Genomic DNA, 13,049 nt, shown 5'->3' on the forward strand with positions numbered 1-13,049 from the left:
AAGCCCAGTGCAGTCAAAAACATGATTTTCCTGTGTTATATCTCCACACTGAGGTTGGAATAATACAGTGAAATTGCAAATATGATAATGCCCTTTTAGTGTAAGAGCTGTTTGAAAAGACCGCCTAAAATTGCAACCTGTTTTGGTGGGATGGAGTTTTGGTCTGCCTGGTGGCATCACCAGGTGGTTCAATTAGTTAATATACCAACAAGAAAGAGTTCTAAACATTTAGTTTTCAGTTGCCCTCTCCACACTCCCAGACAGTCCTAGCAAAATTATTGCTTGATTATTGCTCTTTGCTAAGATGTTTCTTTACCATTTTAATTGAAAACAATCACAGTAAGGTACTTAAATTGTTACCCAAAAATAATTTGATATTGAGATAAAAACAGCTGCATTGGACCTTTAATGAAAAGCACAATATAAATAGAATGAGCATCAACTTCCACATGCAGTGCTTCCCTAATGTCTCCATTAGGTAAGGTGTTGATCATGAGTTTGATTCTCTTTGCCACACAGGAACTGTGGCGGGAGATGGCGAGCTTAATTTACCATACTGTATTTTATTTGACGTTGTGTAAATATTAATTACAAATATATATAGAAAGGCACATTGTCAAAATACAATTTGCCATGCATTTAAAATGGAGTAAACATTCAAAAGAATTGACCCATCTTGCCTGTCTACTAACTAATAGGTCTCCGTCACAGTATGAGCACCCAGCATCTCCGTCCTTTCCTAAATCAAAGAGACCATTACTACTACATCACTGGAAGAGGAGAGGGCCCCTGTACATAAATATACACATAAATATACATTCAAAAAAAAAAAACTTAACATGCACATACAGTTTGGTCCAACTTTAACAGTAGTCAGCTCAAGTACAGTATTGACCCAGCCTCGCCCTGAGAGAGACCAATCACTTCACCTTTCCCCAAACAACATGCCAAACAAGCTGGGGGGGGGTGTTTTTGGCACATTTTTGTGGAATATGCATGTCAAAACCTAATAACCTTCTCCGCCTCCTCAGAACTGAAGCACCTTCCGTTTGCATCGCTCTCCCAGTCCTGTTTAGGTGTCTAGTGGTATGTACTCTGAAGTAAGATCATGTCGTTATCGTAAGCGCTCACTTTGCATGGTTATTAAAATATCTTAAAAACACATGTATCCTTAAACATGGTAATTCAGAAGCAAAGCACAAAATATTTAGGTCAGGAAAAAAAAAAAAAAAATGTTTAAAGAATTTGAACAGGAACACCGTACAGTACCCTGTGAATCCATAGGAGGTGCAGTTCAGCTTGTTATACAGTAGATCGAGTCATGAGTGAAGACAAACCAAAGGCGCATGATAACCCTGCAAAAACTATTCTTTCCAGTTATAAATCCAAAAATGTCATTGAACAAATGCATCGTTGGTCTTCTATCAGAGCAGAACACAGTCTTTCTTGATGCTGGGTTTTGTTCCCGGTATGTGCCTTGTGAGTTGGGCAAGAGACAGGAACTTTGAACACTTTTCTCCGTCTAGAGGTTTGGGAGATGAGGATCATTTGGAAAGTTTGCTGATGACACGGATGAGAGCGGCATTCTCATCCTTTAGCCTCTGGTTGTCTGCTCGGAGATCCACCAGCACCTGGAAATACACGATAACCAGGGAGGACAGACAACATCAGGGACAAATAGATGTTTTTTTAATCATCGTGATCAGTTGATGGAAATCAATTGGTTATTGTATGTTAGAGATAATGCAATGTAGAGCAGTACAGAATAAAACCATATTCTCAGAACACCGTTTTTGGGTTGTTTTACATAGTGTTTGGGGTAGATTGTCATTAATGTTTGTGTAATTTGGAGTTGGTTTGAGTACTTTTGTGGTTAATGTTTTCAGTAGTTTAGTTATTTTCTTTTTTTTTTTTTGGGGGGTCAGTATGTTGGGTTGTTTTGGGTAGTCAGTAGGATCCCAAAGCACATAATCAATGCTAACAATTATGCAGGTTAATTCAAGTCTGAACAGACAAGTTGAATAGGCTAGCCCCGGTGACTGAACAATTCCCTTATACCTTCAGCTCATCCTCCAGTTCCACTGCTTTTCTCTGGAGTGCTCTTTTCTCCTACGAGTAAAACAGACACTGATTTTTTAACTCACTCCCACATAGGTATGCAGCCTTTACAGCTAATGACATTAGGTTATTCCATTTGACCTCAATTGATCCAATAAATAAATAATTTCCTGAATTGGGAAGCTAACAGTGAAATGGACCCTAAAACATGAACACAGACAGTTTAAGAGGGGACTCACAAATCTCTCCAGTTCCAGCAGGGCCGGCCTCTCGGTGTTGCTCTCTTGACTCTGCAATGGAGACACAGAGACAGTTACAACAGGGCCAGTGATTGACATGCACAGCTCAACACAGAAGCCGAGCAGGATAAATTCCAACACATTCTGTGTGCTATCTGGAATCCATCTTTGTGTTCCTAACAATACTGTGTACTGTTTGTCTTACACAACGTAACTTCTCTCCACATTGTCAGAGGCGGACACAGAACACTGTCAGGTCCCGCCACATGACCAGCGACAGCACTTCTAGGATCTGCCTCCCTGACAGTATCCCAATACTCTTAGTCTCCCTCCTTTCCACTGCTATGTGGATCTAATATATTGAAATGGAATACCTGATCATCATATCCAGACTTATCTGTAGTTCCCTATCTGTAGTTATGAGCGAGAGAAGACAAGGAAAAGAGTCATGGCACATGGCTTTGTTATACCATGGTCATCGAAATCCAGACCGGATCATATCCTCACCTGTCGGAGTCTCTCCAGCTCCACTTTGCTCTGGCTGAGCAGCAGCGCCGTCTCCTGCAGCTTGTCTCTGAGCAGGCTGTTCTCCTGCAGCACCGACATGTACAGCTAGGGGGCGACACACATACAGGGATTCGGTCATAGCCTCTGCAGTTCTAAATACATTCCGTTTAAGCGGTTTAAACTCCTATTTCCCAGCTAGTCAGCTGAATCCATTCATTCATTCCCAACAGAGCATGTTATTCTCTCACTTATTAAAACCTTATAGCTTCCATCTTTCAAGTGCCTGAAGAATGTGTGTATTTAAAAATCACTGGGAGTTGTCAACAATACCATTTTGTACTCTGGTGAAGAATCTCCCAACTGAGGCTCACTGCAAAGATAGAGTACATGATTTATGCAATACAAAAGAGGTTTAGTAATTCAGTATACTGTAGTATAGAAATTAAAAAACAGTTACCAGGGTGAACTATGATGATGGTTTTCATCCTGTTGGGCTTCATCCATTGCATCCAAATGTTCATTCTTGTAAGAAAAATAGATACAGTGTATGATAAACATTGTAAAAAAGACCACGTTGACAATGGCACGTTTGACATTGACCACTAAGATTTGACCAGGCATTGTAATACAAGACCACTTTTGTGACAAACCATCAGATTCCAACATTTTGGGAGGGAGGGGGAGTCCTATATTTCAGGTCTACACTATAAAGCAGTCAGAATACAGAAATGTAGCAATTACACAACTGAAAAAGGGGGGGGGGGTATGGAGTTCCTGTTCTGAGTACAAGGTTACAACATACTGTTGCATTTCCTCTTTGTCTTTGTAGGACATAACATTTACGTTGTACTTGTGGCATGTTGGAAGTGGACAAGAAAGAGTGATATTGGTTGATAGTCAAATTAAAGTTCAATCAGTTTATACAAAGAGGAAATGGTCAAACGATTAGAACAGACATCAATAGCTCCAGCACGAATACTATGAATATGTATGAAGGGGTTCCTCTGCTTACCCCTAGTTGAACCACCCCGGTGGAGCGTCTCTCTCTCCTTCCCTTCCGTCGGTCTCTCACTCCTAACCGCGTCTCTCCCTCGGACCCGACCTCCTTCACTGGGTCGGTGTCTACAATACAATTGGAACAGAACGACATTGTTAGATCAAAAGGCATTCAACAGCACGGCTCTAAACTGACTTTTTCCACCGGTGGTACTGTACAATGTAGGCTACATGTGATGGCACAGTTTGATAAACAAATGCCTTGCAATTGTTACAAATCATCAAGATATCATTCAGCCAGGTATTTAATTGGCAAGTTTTTTTGGGAAAGCCTTTAGGAATGTTCATTCAAACAGCCCATGACTGAATTTTGCTTTGCAAAGATTAAACCAAGACTTCGGGACAAACTTTATGAATACCTGGTCTGCATACCCATTGTTGCATACCTTTATAATACATTTTTAAAAAGCTAAAAATTGTGAACCAAAAAGTAACGTGAAAAAAAAAATGCCAACTTGATGTTTTCCTGACACGAAAATACTTTTAAAACTAGGATTCATAATCCTGTCTTCCTGAATGGCATTACTATTAATACATGAAAACAGCACATTTTTACCCACCACAGTCCCACTCACCTCTCTCAGCAGGTGTTATGGTGACTATAGGGCTGACATGCAGGATGTTGCTAGGTGGTGGATCAGCTGGTTTGGCTACGCTCTTCTCTGCCTCCTTCAAGTCAGTGAGCGTCACACCCTGTCACAGGAAACAAGCAAAGAAATCATGTTTATTATTTATGCTGAAAGGTGGTCCGTTAAGGTGACAAGATCCATTTTAAGTCCTCTGTAAGAGACGTAAAGAGATGGTTTATTGTGATGAGTACCTGTGTGGAGCGGCGAGACTGGCGCATGAGGCGTGATCGTGCCTTCCTCTGAGACTCAGACTCCTCGTCTCTTACAGGGGCCTGGAACCTGAGGAGCAAACATCCACACAGCTCCATTAGAACCCTTAGATTCACAATGCTCCCAAAAATAACCCATCCACACAGCTCCATTAGAACCCTTAGATTCACAATGCTCTAAAAGAACACATCCATGCAGCTATATTAGAACTCTTAGATTCAGAGCCGTAACCAGGGTTGGGGCTTTTAGTGAGGATTTTTTCTCTCGCATTTATATACAATTAAATAAACTTTAAAATGCTATTTGGAGAACAGCAAAAACGACCCCAGCCATTATCACCTTGGCTGCTCTAGGTTCATTCACCTCAGTCAATCTACAAACACAAAGCCTATTGGCTATACACAATTGTAATGTTATACCCCTGAAAGGGGGAATTACCAGAAATTATCCACACTAACGAGTAGCATCAGAAAATGTTCAGTCAGTTGTAATGATGAATTGCATAAGATAATCAACTCTATACATAGATATCAATTTTCTCAAATGATGTTGTGTTCACATTTATTTTCCAAGGCATTACTAATCAAGGTCTGCACAAACAGAAATCAATGGAGCACACAGATGATCGTTTTATCATATTCACATGAATTATTAGCATATTAACTTACGATTCTGTATTAACATCAGTGATGTAGTGGTAAAAAAGGTGGCAAATGGGTAAACTATAAACTCCAGTGGGCGATTAAGACTAATAAGACAGTTGGGTCAACACATCCACACAGCTGCACTAGAAGATGTATATTCAGAACGCTCCAACACATCCACACAACTCCGCTAGAAGATGTATATTCAGAACGCTCCAACACATCCACACAGCTCCACTAGAAGATGTATATTCAGAACGCTCCAACACATCCACACAACTCCGCTAGAAGATGTATATTCAGAACGCTCCAACACATCCACACAGCTGCACTAGAAGATGTATATTCAGAATGCTCCAACACATCCACACAACTCCGCTAGAAGATGTATATTCAGAACGCTCCAACACATCCACACAGCTCCACTAGAAGATGTATATTCAGAACGCTCCAACACATCCACACAACTCCGCTAGAAGATGTATATTCAGAACGCTCCAACACATCCACACAGCTCCGCTAGAAGATGTATATTCAGAACGCTCCAACACATCCACACAACTCCGCTAGAAGATGTATATTCAGAACGCTCCAACACATCCACACAGCTCCGCTAGAAGATGTATATTCAGAACGCTCCAACACATCCACACAACTCCGCTAGAAGATGTATATTCAGAACGCTCCAACACATCCACACAGCTGCACTAGAAGATGTATATTCAGAACGCTCCAACACATCCACACAACTCCACTAGAAGATGTATATTCAGAACGCTCCAACACATCCACACAGCTCCACTAGAAGATGTATATTCAGAACGCTCCAACACATCCACACAGCTCCACTAGAAGATGTATATTCAGAACGCTCCAACACATCCACACAGCTCCACTAGAAGATGTATATTCAGAACGCTCCAACACATCCACACAGCTCCACTAGAAGATGTATATTCAGAACGCTCCAACACATCCACACAGCTGCACTAGAAGATGTATATTCAGAATGCTCCAACACATCCACACAGCTCCACTAGAAGATGTATATTCAGAACGCTCCAACACATCCACACAGCTCCACTAGAAGATGTATATTCAGAACGCTCCAACACATCCACACAGCTGCACTAGAAGATGTATATTCAGAATGCTCCAACACATCCACACAGCTCCACTAGAAGATGTATATTCAGAATGCTCCAACACATCCACACAGCTGCACTAGAAGATGTATATTCAGAACGCTCCCACACATCCACACAGCTGCACTAGAAGATGTATATTCAGAACGCTCCCACACATCCACACAGCTGCACTAGAAGATGTATATTCAGAACGCTCCAACACATCCACACAGCTCCACTAGAAGATGTATATTCAGAATGCTCCAACACATCCACACAGCTCCACTAGAAGATGTATATTCAGAATGCTCCAACACATCCACACAGCTCCACTAGAAGATGTATATTCAGAATGCTCCAACACATCCACACAGCTGCACTAGAAGATGTATATTCAGAACGCTCCAACACATCCACACAGCTCCACTAGAAGATGTATATTCAGAACGCTCCAACACATCCACACAGCTCCACTAGAAGATGTATATTCAGAACGCTCCAACACATCCACACAGCTCCACTAGAAGATGTATATTCAGAATGCTCCAACACATCCACACAGCTCCACTAGAAGATGTATATTCAGAACGCTCCAACACATCCACACAGCTCCACTAGAAGATGTATATTCAGAACGCTCCAACACATCCACACAGCTGCACTAGAAGATGTATATTCAGAATGCTCCAACACATCCACACAGCTCCACTAGAAGATGTATATTCAGAATGCTCCAACACATCCACACAGCTGCACTAGAAGATGTATATTCAGAACGCTCCCACACATCCACACAGCTGCACTAGAAGATGTATATTCAGAACGCTCCCACACATCCACACAGCTGCACTAGAAGATGTATATTCAGAACGCTCCAACACATCCACACAGCTCCACTAGAAGATGTATATTCAGAATGCTCCAACACATCCACACAGCTCCACTAGAAGATGTATATTCAGAATGCTCCAACACATCCACACAGCTCCACTAGAAGATGTATATTCAGAATGCTCCAACACATCCACACAGCTCCACTAGAAGATGTATATTCAGAACGCTCCCACACATCCACACAGCTCCACTAGAAGATGTATATTCAGAACACTCCAACACATCCACACAGCTCCACTAGAAGATGTATATTCAGAATGCTCCATAAGAACACCTCCATAAAAGCACATCCCCTTAATTTACAGCAGAAGACACTCACTCCTCTACTAAAACACATTGATAGTGCTTGAACAACTGCCTGTGTGTTGAGTCTTTCTTTCATTAGCTCTCATCATCACTTCCTTCTTATGTGCCACACCCTGCCTCCTGCTACACCAACTATTCACGTATCTTTCCGGTAGTTGTGCCAGGCCACTATGCTTTAATGTGTGTTTACTGTGTGTCATGTCGCTCTTACTTCCGTCTGTCTGGGTTGGTGTTGTTGGGACTATCAGCCAGGGGGTCTTTCCTCTGGGGGGTGGGCTGGACCCGGGCTGTACGACTGGCTCTGTCCTGGTCCCGCTCCTCCACATCCTTCTCCTCTGCTGAAGGATGCTGAACCACAGGCAAGACAGGACCACGTTGATACAGAGAAATAATAACATTTCTCTTGACAGTAATCGAGTCACTGTTGCTAGGCTGATGATTCACATTTTTGTGTGTAAAGCACAACAGGCCCAGGTAGACTACACAACATCTACAGTATAGCTTAAGATGCATTGAGACATGTCTTACCTTTTCAGCGGGGCTGACGGTGGAGGTGGCACTCTCTGTGTCTGGACTGGATAGAGTGGAGCCTTCTAAGAAAGATAGACAGGAGGTGTACTCTGGTCAGTGGGTAATCCTGAATGGGTATTCAAAATGTCTGTGTGTGTGTGTGAGAGAGAGATCAGCCATATGTTATACCAGGGATGCTCTCTTTCTCCTCGCTGAGCTCCAGGCCTTCAGACCTCCTCTCTTTAGACTGGTCCTGCACGTTCATCTTCTCCCTACTGCTCATCCTGCACACGGAGGTCCTGAAACACACGGAGATGATTACTATCAGCATTTCACAGAAATAGGCTGCATTCATAAAGTGTGCTCTCGTTCACTCCCCTCCGTGCATTGAAAAGCTTTGGATTGGTGCATACATGGGAGGAGATAATGATCGGAATGTAGCCATGAAAGTCATTGCAGGAACGCATCCAGTTCTGACACTGTCCAACACAATCCTCCCTTCTATTATTTAGGCTGCCCTGGGGCGGCAGGGTAGCCTAGTGGTTAAAGCATTGGACTAGTAACCGGAAGGTTGCAAGTTCAAATCCCTGAGATGACAAGGTACAAATCTGTCGTTCTGCCCCTGAACAGGCAGTTAACCCACTGTTCCTAGGCCGTCATTGAAAATAAGAATTTGTTCTTAACTGACTTGCCTAGTTAAAAGGTAAAAAAAAAAAGACGGCTTTTTCATAGTCAGCCATCTTTGTAAAATAACAGTCAAGTGAAGAACTATCCAATTGTATCTCATCTACATTTCTAAGGAAGACAAAACCATCTTTCTGCATGAGGCCAAACCCACCACATTTACTCCAACTACAACCTAACTGCAAATTTATTCCAACTACAACCTAACTGCAAAATAACTACTACAGATCAGAAGAGGAAAACCTCTGTTGTTTGTTATCAGATGCAGTAATAATAAGGCATATACTGACCTCCGTCGTTTGTTATCAGATACAGTAATAATAAGGCATATACTGACCTCCGTCGTTTGTTATCAGATGCAGTAATAATAAGGCATATACTGACCTCCGTCGTTTGTTATCAGATACAGTAATAATAAGGCATATACTGACCTCCGTCGTTTGTTATCAGATGCAGTAATAATAAGGCATATACTGACCTCCGTCGTTTGTTATCAGATACAGTAATAATAAGGCATATACTGACCTCCGTCGTTTGTTATCAGATGCAGTAATAATAAGGCATATACTGACCTCCGTCGTTTGTTATCAGATGCAGTAATAATAAGGCATATACTGACCTCCGTCGTTTGTTATCAGATGCAGTAATAATAAGGCATATACTGACCTCCGTCGTTTGTTATCAGCTTTCGCAGCAGTAGAGCCTGCAGGGTTCTGTCTGTCCATTATGGACTGCTCATTACGCCACTGTGAAGGGACACTCGGTCATCAGTGACACAAATATGACCACTGTCATTAGATAACGCACATAATAATAATAATATTGCAAGGCAAATATAGTAGCAAGAGTCATGACAGCATCCCTCATCAGTAAGAGAAACATAGGAAGACTGCCTTTTGCAGAACAGCCTAATATTACATGGCAAATATGGCAACTAGTCAAATTATACTATTCTGAAAAGATGTGAAATCTACAATTAATATTTCTCAAATCAGGCAGTTTTGTATTGGCCATCTAGATAAATATTTTGCACACATGAACAGTGACAAAAAAGGGAAGTCTCACGTTGGCTTGTTTCTGTGACAGCTCCTCCAGCAGTGACACAACACTCTCATCAGCGACATCAAACGGAGTCTGACCCTGCAGGGTTGACGTTACAAAAATGAAAATAGAGCACAAAGACATTATGTGGTATCACACTTCCTAACACATGGCGAAGCTATATTAACCTAGCATTTCATAAAGTAGTTACAAATACTACAGAGACCTGGTATACAAGCAGTCGACAATATTTCCCAGTACATTGAGTGTCTTGAGGAGGATGGGCTCACTGTAATTAGCTGGAATAGAATAAATGGAACAGTAATCAAACACATCAAACATATTGAAATCACGTTGGTCTCCGTTCCATTAATTCCATTCATTACAATGAGCTCGTCCTCCTATAGCTCCTCCCACCAGCCTCCACTGGTATACATGTGTATGGCTCTAGTCGGTCTGTCGGTCTCACCCCATTGCTGCAGGCCTCCATGTCGCAGAGCTGTTCAGCCAGTATCCTGCAGGCATCTCCCTGCCCCCAGTGTGACGCTGCGTGGAGAGGCGTCCAGCCATCACAGTCCATCTCTGACACGTCCAGACCACACTGGCATAGCAGTCTGAACCATAACAACACAGAGTTGCTTAGCACAGAGAGCAAAGCAGAAAGCCTATGCAATTTAGTTAATTCATTTTGTCTCTTCGTTTTTTAACAATGCCCTGCTTTTCCATAAACTCAAGAGTTATTGAGCTTGTCAGTGGCTGTGAGGGAGACACAAAAAAAATAGGGGTTTTGAGAGAATTGGGACACGGTCATGGACACTCACTTGATCGCCTCCAGGTAGCCCTTGGCTGCAGCCACATGCAGGGGAGTGGCCCCAGTTTTGGGATGCCGTAGTTCTGAGGGAAGCCCCTCTGTCAGCCAGGCTCTGGCATCTTTCATGATCTGCTCCTCCTCCACCCGCTTAGCTGCCTCTACGTCCACACCTGAGACGGGAATTAAATGTATAATCAACAACTGAACAGGTAGTCGTGAAGCTTTTTCCTCTCTCAACTCAATTGAAAAAGGGGGAGCCTTATTCTTGTTTAGCTCGATATAAAAAGTGATAGCATCACAAGCCAAAGATTGGCTAAGAGTGTGCCCTGGCTTCGCTTCCTTCTCTGTACCTAAGTAAGTCTTTATAAATCAGACACCACAACACTTATCACCCTGAATCTCTCCTTTGTTTCCTCCCTGTGTTGGTAGTACAGTACTCACCTTGTCTCACCGTGTATTGGTGCAGGAGCGACTCAGTGGCCTCGTCTTCAGCTATATCTAGGGGGACGTCGCCATCGCAGTTCACAGCAGTGAGAGACGCACCCTGCTGCAAAAGGAAACTGAGATATAGAAAGAGAGTTTGAAACCATCCACAAGAGAGAAACAGGCCACATAACCAAGAGTAAACAAAATGCAGTTGGCCAGAATTACAGGCCCTGCTGTACCAGACAACAATACAGCATTGTTGAATGGAGAAACATTGGCACAGGGAGGCTAAGGCTACCAAATCGGGTTAACTCAATTGCAACGACTGCCCAACATTATAACAGAGGAATGTAGAAAGCTTTCATATGTAGCCCCTATTCTATTGCCTGATGTTGAAGTGATATACTATACTGTACATACTCAGTAATCTCCAGATTCCCACAGGTGGCTGCCACATGCAGCGGAGTCCAGCCCTCACTGTCCACCTGGTTTATGTTGGCACCCTGAGCCAGGAGAAAGACCATCACCTCCATGCTCCCATCTATACAAGCCTACAGTGAATGAGGATAGAGGATGATGATATTCATAGCTCCAGTATGACTATAGGTTGTAGAGTCAATACACAGACACTCGATTCTACTCATTTACCACAAGTCCTTACCTGGTGAAGAGCTGTGATTCCGTCAGCATTGGCACAATTCACAACCTCTCCCTGATAGTCTCCATTTTTGCCTTCCGTCTCTCTTGCATCTTTCAGCATCTCCTGGGCCTCATCTGTGTCACCACTGGCACAAGCAGCCAGGAACTCTGCAGCAGTATCAAACCGCACTCGCCTCCTACAGTCGAGGACATCATTTAGTGACAATACTCAGGATATTACAAAGTTAATATTTTACCAGCACTCCATGGCAGCTACTCAAACCTCATTATTTGCATACATGAAAGGCAGATCATATTCCCCTCCTCCAAATAGTCCATGTTAAAGCCAGAGGTTGTCAACAAGTGGCGGTCTGTAGTTAACTAGATATGTAGTTAGCTAACTTAACTATGTTGCTGGCTGACTAGTTAATAACTGCGTGCTAGCTTTCCAAAATGACTAGCCAGCCAATGTAGGTGTGTTAGCTACATAGTATCCCGTCGAATACTGTAGACAACTGTTCTAAATCGACTAGTAGACAAGCACACACGAATGTGCCATTGTTGTGATTACAGACATAGCTAGTTAGCGAGATAAACATTCAAGTATCAGTAAAGCTAGCTAGCAAGTGCCTAGCCCACGCACAGCATTCCTGAATAGCATCCGGTATAGTACTAGCTAGCTAGCTAGCGAGAACCTAGCTAGTTGGCTATGTAGTAATGCATCAATTTGACAATACAGTACCTTCGTTTGAGTAGAATACTATGAGCTTCCCCGGTGGTCGATCCGCTTCCCTCCACATCCTGAGAATGGTCCTTTGAAACGGCGTTGTTCACGGCCTCCGAGCCGCCTACATCCTCGACATCGCCCCGCCACCTTCGCCTGGGCACAGCCGGTTCTCTTTCGGTGCTTGAACCGGACCAGCGCTTCAATTGTTCCTGCCGTTTATCCTTTGCTGTGTCCCCCATTATTATCCGACAAGGACTTTATTCAATAAAATATATATTCGATAGAAAAGACACACCCTCCATGTGTATAGTTTCACTTCCTTATTCAAAACACTGGGTGTGAAGCCAAAGATGGTGCATAAATGAAGATGTCCCACTCAGGCCGTTAACCATTGAAAAAAATGTGTCACAGTTCCGGTCTGCTTAAGGAGTGGCTCTCCGGTAGATGGGTTAGCTGGCAAGGAAAACGATGCGCACGCTTCAATGGAGGCAGAAGTCTGTGTGTTGTTGTGATTCTGGATGGCCAGATAGCAACAATGACA

At 42.9% G+C, this 13,049-nt stretch overlaps 1 protein-coding gene and 1 long non-coding RNA gene across 2 annotated transcripts; both read right to left on the minus strand.

Moving 5' to 3' along the window:
- Positions 1 to 388: 388 nt before the first annotated feature.
- LOC118389234 (protein phosphatase 1 regulatory subunit 12C-like) lies at positions 389 to 12,917 on the minus strand. Its single transcript, XM_052527665.1, has 20 exons — positions 12,524 to 12,917; positions 11,804 to 11,978; positions 11,563 to 11,693; positions 11,158 to 11,276; positions 10,727 to 10,886; positions 10,375 to 10,519; positions 9,930 to 10,004; positions 9,531 to 9,610; positions 8,370 to 8,479; positions 8,199 to 8,263; positions 7,882 to 8,018; positions 4,681 to 4,768; positions 4,436 to 4,553; positions 3,817 to 3,926; positions 3,262 to 3,326; positions 3,135 to 3,174; positions 2,805 to 2,909; positions 2,298 to 2,348; positions 2,059 to 2,109; positions 389 to 1,631 (listed from the first exon to the last, which is right to left on the minus strand). The coding sequence occupies exons 1-20, from the start codon at positions 12,745 to 12,747 to the stop codon at positions 1,545 to 1,547; spliced, it is 2,136 nt and encodes a 711-aa protein (XP_052383625.1). The 5' UTR covers positions 12,748 to 12,917; the 3' UTR covers positions 389 to 1,544.
- On the minus strand, positions 8,486 to 9,394 carry LOC127932299 (uncharacterized). Its single transcript, XR_008144722.1, has 3 exons — positions 9,296 to 9,394; positions 9,202 to 9,248; positions 8,486 to 9,154 (listed from the first exon to the last, which is right to left on the minus strand). It is a non-coding gene; the product is annotated as an uncharacterized LOC127932299 (long non-coding RNA).
- Positions 12,918 to 13,049: the final 132 nt, after the last annotated feature.

The sequence above is a fragment of the Oncorhynchus keta genome, chromosome 10 (genome assembly GCF_023373465.1).
Source record: "Oncorhynchus keta strain PuntledgeMale-10-30-2019 chromosome 10, Oket_V2, whole genome shotgun sequence".
Lineage (NCBI taxonomy): Eukaryota > Metazoa > Chordata > Actinopteri > Salmoniformes > Salmonidae > Oncorhynchus > Oncorhynchus keta.